General features: G+C 37.4%; 1 protein-coding gene across 1 annotated transcript in view; it reads right to left on the reverse strand.

Moving 5' to 3' along the window:
- Positions 1-8,542, reverse strand: part of Dnah9 (dynein axonemal heavy chain 9) — a 430,757-nt gene that overhangs the window by 216,561 nt on the left and 205,654 nt on the right. Inside the window, exon 42 of the mRNA XM_008855701.3 lies at positions 755-916. Coding sequence (XP_008853923.1) covers positions 755-916 — 162 coding nt within the window. The remainder of the gene's footprint in view (positions 1-754; positions 917-8,542) is intronic.

Here is an 8,542-nt window from a genome sequence, read left to right on the forward strand (position 1 = left end):
GCTTCTAAAAAAATTTTAAAAAGTTTTAAATTATATATTTTATTTTTGAGAATTTCATACCTAAGTATTGTTTTTGCATTATTTCCATCCCTCCTGGTCACCCTCTAACTCCTCCTATGCCCCCCCTTTCAATTTCTTGTCCTCTTCTTTATTATTGCTACATATATATACACACATTTATAAAATACATATTTATTATGTACTGAGTCCATTTTGTGGTGCTTGTGTGCAGCTCTGTTTAGAACTGCCTATTTGGGATTAGACAATCTTTCAGGGAACTAGTATTTGGACAAAACTGATTCTGTCTCCCACAGCATCCATTAATTGCCTGTTGCTCTTCATCTTGAGGTGAGATCCCATGAAATTTCCCCCCTCCCCCTTGGCATGTCACTGGTTTTGTCATTATGTAGATTTTGTTAGACTGTAGTATTGTGGAGATTTCATTGGTGCACCTTCACTTTCATCTAGAATGCTCTAACTGGCAGCGGTATTGTGTCCCTCTGGCATTTACATTCTCTCTGATCCCTTTATGCAGTGTTCCCTGAGCCTTCAATGTAAAGGTTGTGTTGTCAATGTGTCACATACTGTCCTTCATTTTTGACTAGGCAGAATAATGATACAATTCCTTTTTTTAACCCAATCTCAAACTTCTTTCCAGTTAATGGACTAGATTGAATTATCTGGGTGATCATCTGCATGGTTATCATTATTTTTAAAGTGCAAAAAAATAAAAAATCAGTGGGGTAATACTTACATCAAAATTTTTCTTGAGGACTTCTGTCTGGATTTTGTCAAAAAGATCAAAGTCCTTTTCTTCTACCATTTTATCTCGATAAACCCGATTGGACTCATGCAGATAGAGCTTTACCAGATCCTGGGTGGATTTCACACATTCCACTGAGGAGAAAAGGATGCCCTTGCAAGAGAACAGACAACAAGCCACATTAACAACAATTCAGATGGACAGGAGCTAAAAGAACTTTCTAAAGCATTTAGTCTAACATGGGATGGTGCCTGGGGATTACCTCACTAAGGAGGATGTCACAGTGGAAGGGACACTTGGAATGTTGAGAAGGCATTTTCAAGGAAAGACTCAAGTGTTGGAGGCACACACTTGATCTAAAATACTATTATAGCCACATAGCCATTGTGTGATGTTGGAGCCATCGTCTGTTCATTTTTCAAACAGAAATAACAATATTGGCCTCCTGGAGTTGTTGAAACAATTCAAATTATGCCCAAGGAAGGTTATCTTTGCTCATGTCATATACTCAGTAAATGGAAATTATTTTGTGTACATCATAAAGAAGCTATAACAGCTATAATTTACTGAAGTCATTTAAACAACAGGCACTGGACTAGACGTTTTGCCAGACAAAGCTCATTCAACCTTCATGGTCATCTTCTGAAATGATTCTTCCTTATCAATTTTGCACAATGTGAAGACTGGGAACCAGGAAGATGGAAAACATGTCCAACATCACAGAATAAGTTGCCTTACTTCAGAGTCATCAGGTTTTAAAACTAGGTCTTCCTGACCTTGGTGTCTGTAATTTAAGCCGCTACATTTCAAACCACCCCTGTGTAGTGAAAGGTGGTTTTTCTGTTATATTTCAATTCTACAAAGGCCATTTTGCAAATTGATTTTGGCAAGAATTGACCATGTAAAATCAGAACCAAGGGCTAGAATGAGAATAGGTGGACTTGCAGGTCAGTAACCAATGTTTTTTATCTAGATTCTGTTCCCCTTCTTATGTGTTAATACGGATGGCTCCAAGTATTTGCTCTTTTAGGTTTCTGCTGTTTTTCATTGCTACTATTAGCCAATCCCTTAACATCTGCTTTCGCTGAAAGAAAAGGAGACCATCCATGTTGGGCTGCCTTTACAACCTCAACAGAGTCTCTAACTTTTGTGCTGTCATGACTTTATTTTCTTGTCTGGGAGAACATGGGGTCATTTAATGGTTAATTATTCATTCAGTAATGCTCTGACTCATCTATGTGACACAGTATCTGGCCCTAACATTGCTATAATCTGCTTCCTTGCAATCACTTTCACCATTACTTCCCATACTATACAGATTCTACTTTCAAAATTAAAAAAAAATGCAGATGAATATATGGAACTGGAAACAATCATCCTGAGTGAGGTAACCCATACCCAGAAAGACAAATGTCCCATGCTGTCTCTCATAAGTGGATGGTAGCTTTGAATCCGTAGATATGTTTCGACTGGAACATACATAGAGGTCAGGAAACTAATAAGGTCAGGAAACTAATAAGGTCAGGAAACTAGTCCATGGAAGGATGGGGGCTTCATGGAAGGGGAGGCAGAATGCAATGATATAAAGGGGAAAGAGGACAATGAAATAAGAAGGGTTAAATACGATGGGGATTGTGAGGGCAGGGAAGAAGAGGGAGTATGAGGAGGGCTAACTAACACTAACTGCCTTTTGCAAAAGTCATATGAAAACTTATTCCTATAGAATATTCTTAAAGTATATCCATATACAATATAAAGAGAGTTTGAATAGTTACCCTACAATGGGCTGGGGGTGGTCAATGCCCCTACCGGATACCACAGGCTAGCAAATAAAAATCCCAATGCCAGGAATTCCTTTTAAGGTATTACTGGGTATTGCCATTGTCCTTGGTTACCCACAATAACTTGATGGTAAGACCCTATTGCTGAGGTACTACATAAGTGAGTTGTAGAACAAACAAGGAAATATCAAGCTGGCATTGACCTCAAAATTTCATCTCTACTGGCAGATTTTCATAGTACTAGAAAGTGTTGTGTATGTTACCATAAAAGAAGTAATCTTCAACCTTGCCCAACTGTGAACTCTGTGAGCTACAATAACAACTGGCCTGGCAACACATGCCCATCAGTGCAATAATGGCGTGAACATTATGGGAGTAGCCAACCACTTTGTGATTGTATTTAAGGTCCATTTCTCAAGATGGAGCCCATACCTGGCATTTGATTTCAAGCCTTAGGAAGTTGAGGTTAGGCCATAGGGAAGAACCTATTACTATTAACCTGATAAACAAACATAGTGTTAAACTGATTCCTAATGACATATTGTTTATTGTATCAGATGGATATTAACACAGAGACCTAGAATCGGTCAACAGACAATGAGACTGAGGAATCCTTAATCCTAAATGGGACACCTATATTACACCCTGACCTCCCAAGGTGCAGAAATCACTGGAAAAGAGCAGGCAGAATGACTGTAAGAGCAAGAGGTGGAGAATGACTATAAGGAAAGAGTGTCTTCCAGAAAGCAGGGCAGTTACTTATATGAACTCACAACAATTCTGACAACATGCATAAGACCTACACAACCTCAAGCCATAAAAAAAACTCAGCACAGAGAGGGAAGGTGGGCAAGAAGCTTCCTTGCTGAGGAGTTATGGGCAACTGGTAGCTACATGAGAAGGAGAGTCAGTTTTCTCTAAGGGCATGACACTGGGTAGGTCAACCAGGGAATGGGCCGAAACCAAAGAACACTTGGGGACACAAATTAGACTAAATAGGCCTTTAAAAATAGAAGACATGAAACTCGGTGGGTGAGGTAATAAAGTGGAAGTGGAGACAGGAGACCGGTATGAATATGATCAAAATACCTTGTATGAAATTCTCCAAAAATCAATAAAAGTTTTTTAAGTAACAAATTCAGTTTTTTTCCTGATCCTGCACACATATTTGTGTCTCTGTTCCTTCTTGTTAGGCTTCCTATGCTCATCTTTCAAGAGTCAAATCAGTTGATACTTTCATTGAAGTCTTCTAAGACATTTTCCTTCTGATCCAACAGCAGTTCCTCTAGTATGCCCCAAAAAGCCTTTTCTATATAGATTTTGGTTATAGGACAATGATTAGTTTCTCAAATTACTCTTCTCTAAGTTTGTTTATTGCACCTCATGGTAATTGTCTCAAAGGGAAGCTTGGATTGTTCATTTGTGTATGTGTCTAAGTGTGGATGTGTGCACATTAAGTGCAGATGCCCATGGAGTCTAGGGGCGCTGAGTCCCCCTGGAGTTACAGGATGCTGTGAGCCACTTGACATGGGTGCTGGGAACTGAACTTGGAGCAATACATGTTCTTAATTGCTGAACCTTCTCTCCAGTCTCCTGCAATGAATTCTTATTGAAACAAAGAGTGGCCAGTATCAAATCTTTCACACATTGCCATATTGCGTAGCAAAAACTCCATTTGTTTCAGGTAATGGCGGAATAGCTGATCATGGACCAAACTACTCAGATCAACTAGAAAAGATATGAAAATTATTTTAAAGCTTCATATTTCCAGTTATTAGAGAGTAACCAAGACAGTGAAGAGCTGAGGAGATAAGGTACTTGAGAGATGGCGAGAATCAAAAAATTGATGCCAATTTTCCTTTTGAGACATTTATCAATTCACAAAAGAATGAGTACAAGTTGGAGAATGGAAAAGACAGAGAGAAGGGAGAGGTTGAGATGTTGCATGATGTTGTCTTGTCTTATAGAGAGGCTGAAAATTGGCAACAAAGACTGTCAAGGACAGCCATGCTTAAAACTCACAAGGGCAGGTCCCTAAGGGGCTGTGCCCAGACATTACAGGATCCAAAGCACAGTTTGCAGTCTCCCCAGGCTTAATAGCTGCTTCCCAAGCAGAAGTGTGTAACTTCTGAAGGAAAACACTGTATAACGCTGAAATTATCTGCACACTATAAAGCTAATTAGGACTAGGTATCAAACAAAAATTGTGGGGAATACCAGGATCAGATAAGGCCAAATGATCAAAACTCAGAAAAGAGAAGGCCAACTCACAGATGATCTAGATGTTGAATGAGCAAATACAGACTTTAAAAAGACTATGATTAATATGGCATCCATTAGATGAATATCAAAAAGATGTATATCTTAAAAGAGGGATAAAATAAAATGATAGAAATATAGATAATTCAGTAGAATACAAGAAGTGATAGAAAATGAAGTAGAATGGGTAGAAGGTACACAAAAAAATTAGTATAGGAAGATTTAATCTCTAATTACTAGGTGCAATAACAGGCTTAACATTGTGAGAGGACAACTGCCAGGCTTGATTTTTTTTAAAAGCCAAATATATGCTGCTTATATTTATTCTTTATCCTTGACTTTAAAGAAAGGGCTATTTTTAGAGATAAAGAAGTATATTTAGTATATAAGAGAAAGATCAGGAAGATAAGCTAATTATAAATATTTCATATATACATGAATAAATATACTAATTGAGATTTATATGCATCTGGTAATGTAACTTCAAAGTGTAAAAAATGAATTTGACAGAAAAAAAATGAAAAAACTCTAAGCTTAATGAAAATCATCTATAGTTGGCTTTCCCTAACCACCAGTTCTCCATCCATTGGTTCAACAAATCACAGATTGAGAATATTAAGAAAAATATTGTGTCTGCACAATAAATATGCACATTTTGGTCATTTCTCCCTAAACACTAGAGAATAACAAATATCTATGTAACATTTGCATTGTGTTAGCATTATGTAAACCCTAGAGACCATTAAAAGCATATATGGTGCACGCCTGTAGTCGCAGCACTTGGGAAGCAGAGGCAAGTGGATCTCTGTGAGTTCAAGGCCAGCCTGGTCTACATAGTGAGTTCCAAGACAGCTCAGTCTACAGGGAGACCCTGTCTCAAAAAGACCAAAAAAAAAAAAAAAAGCAATGTGATTTATGCAGGTTCTATGAAATACCACAGCATGGACTGGAGGTTAGAGCATTTGCATATTATGATCAAGGCCTGGGTTCAATCTCCATAATTGAAAAAATGATTTAAACAATAACAACACACTACTCTGCTATTTCATATACAAGACTTGAGTATCTGCAGCTTTTCATACTTGTGAGGGGTCCTGGAACCAATACCCCATGGACACTGAGGGATCAGTACTTCATAAAGTTACTGACTAAAAGAATATGGATCAGTCACACTAATATTATATGAAGTTGACTTTAAAGCAAGGGCTATTTTCAGAGATAAAGTAGTATATTTAATACATAGGAGATAGATCAGGAAGATAGGCTAATTATCGATATTTCATATATACATGAATAAATATACTAATTGAGATTTATATGCATCTGGTAATATAACTTCAAAGTGTAAAAAATGAGTTTGACAAAAGAAAATGAAGAAATGGACATGGGTGATTGCAACACAGCTTTCTCAAAAGCTTGCAGAACACATAGATTGAAAAATCAGCAAGTACATAGAAAATTTAAATAACATGATCTAAAAACTTGTATTAATTGACATATTGAAATAACTGTACCCCTGCAGAATACATTTTTTAAAAATGCACATTTATTGAATTGTGGGAAATAAAGTAAATCTTGGCAAATTTCGAAGGAATAAAAGCATATGCAATTTCCTGAAGTTAGTAGAATTAAGCTGATCATCGATGAAGGCCAGAAAACTACTAAATGGTTAAAAATAAATTAGGCATAAATCAAATAAATCACAATAGAAGTTAAGAAATATGAACTGAAGGTCATAAAATGCAGTTTTTGAAGGCATGCATGGTGCAACCATAATTAGAGATGTTTATAGCCCTGAAGTGGATGCTATAGAAGAGACAAAGGGTAACAGCTAATGATATAGGCAGCCATGCTAAGAAATTTGAAATAAACCAAAGTAATTCCAAATCCAAGTTAACTAGGAAGATAACAAATAAAAGAACCAATATTACTAATATAAATAGCTACCCAAACAAGTCAATAAAGTAAAATATATGATATTGATATATCTCTCAAATTGTTTTTAAAACATAAAAATTCTAGCAAAATTGATAACTCCTTCACAGGAGTGACAGAAGAGAAAGAGAAAAAAGCCATGTATAACTAACACCCAGAATGCGAGAGAGGACATAATGATACTGTGAGCACAATAGAAAACTTTGTGCCTATTAAGTAGTTAATAGCATGGATGTCTTAATATGACTGATATATGATACAAAATATGAATAGTTTCATAGGTATCAAAGAAACTGAATTCATAATTTCAGTCTTCCACAAAGAAAACTCTAGGTGTCTATGGTGGTTTGAATGAGAAGTGTCCTCTATAGGCTCTAAGTATTTGAACACTTAGTTGATGGCCCTGTTTGCGGAGGGTCATGGAACGTTTAGGAGGTGTGGCCTTGCTGGAGCCCACTAGGGATGGGCTTTGAGAGTTCACAGCCTTGCCCCACTCCCAGCTTGCTCTCTGCTTCCTGCATGTACTTGAAGATGTGAGCTCTTGGCTTTCTGCTGTTTCCTGCTATGCCTCCCCTGCCATGATGGACTCTTGTCTCTCTGGATATGTAAGCCAAATGAACTCTTCCTTCTATAAGTTGCCTTGGTCATGATGTTTTATCACAGCAACAGTAAAGTAACTAATACACTGTCTTCACCAGTAATTCTTTCCATATTTAAGGAAAGCACAATATAATGTTTTATGAAATCTTCCAGTGAGTAGAAAATAATGAAGAGTAAAAAAAAAATGAAGGATTTTTGCCATGTATTTTATTTAGACTTTATAACCTTAGAAGACTAGAGAAAGGAAAAATATGGAATAATTTATAAACACAGGTATAAAAATTATACAGAAAAGATTAGCAAATGGAATGCAGGAAAACATTGAAAGGATAACTGTAGCAACCAAGTTGAGTTATTACAGGAGGCAAAGTTGACTTATTATTCAAACATAATTAGTACAACTTATATTACCAGAAAAGAGAGGAAATATTATTTAATTATTTAAAGCAGAAAATTCATTTGTTAAGTTTCCACACACATTTGTGAATAAAACTTTCGGTAAATTATAGATAGACAGAAGAAAACAATGTTACCCTGGCAAAGGGCACCCTCAAAAACCTATTGTAAATATCATCTAATGATGAGCTGTTTAACTTTTCTCTCTAAAATTAGGAGTGTGGGAAGGTTGTGCTCTTCAACTCCTCTTTAACACTGTACAGGAAGTTGTAGCTGACAAAATACCACAAGAAAAGAAATCTAAAGATTTAAAGATTGGAAAGAAGAAATACAGACGTTACTTTCAAAATATTTTATTTATTATTTTTATTTTATGGGTATGAGTGTTCTGCCTGCATGTATGTAAGTGTACCTGTGGTGTGCAATGCCCATAGGGCTAGAAGAGGGCACTGGGTTTCCTGGAATTGGAGTTACAGATGGTTGTTAGCTGCCATGGGGATTCTGGGAACCAAACCCAGGTCCTCTGCAGGAGCATCCAGCACTCTCAACCACTGAGATGTCTCTCCAGCCCTTGATTACTTTCCGGGGGGTGGGGGGGCAGACAAAAGGGTTTATTTTATCTTACATCTCTCGGGTAACAGCTCATCAGGGAGGCCAAGGTAGGAACTCAGGGCAGGAACCTGGAGGCAGGAGCTGGAGCACAGGCCATGGAGGAATGCTGCTTACTGGCTTGCTCCCCTGGCCCCTGCTCAGCCTGCTTTCTTATGCAACATAGGCCCACAGTGGGCTGGGCCCTCCCACATCACTC

Source organism: Nannospalax galili, unplaced genomic scaffold (genome assembly GCF_000622305.1).
Source record: "Nannospalax galili isolate Female #2095 unplaced genomic scaffold, S.galili_v1.0 scaffold146, whole genome shotgun sequence".
Taxonomy (NCBI): Eukaryota; Metazoa; Chordata; class Mammalia; order Rodentia; family Spalacidae; genus Nannospalax; species Nannospalax galili.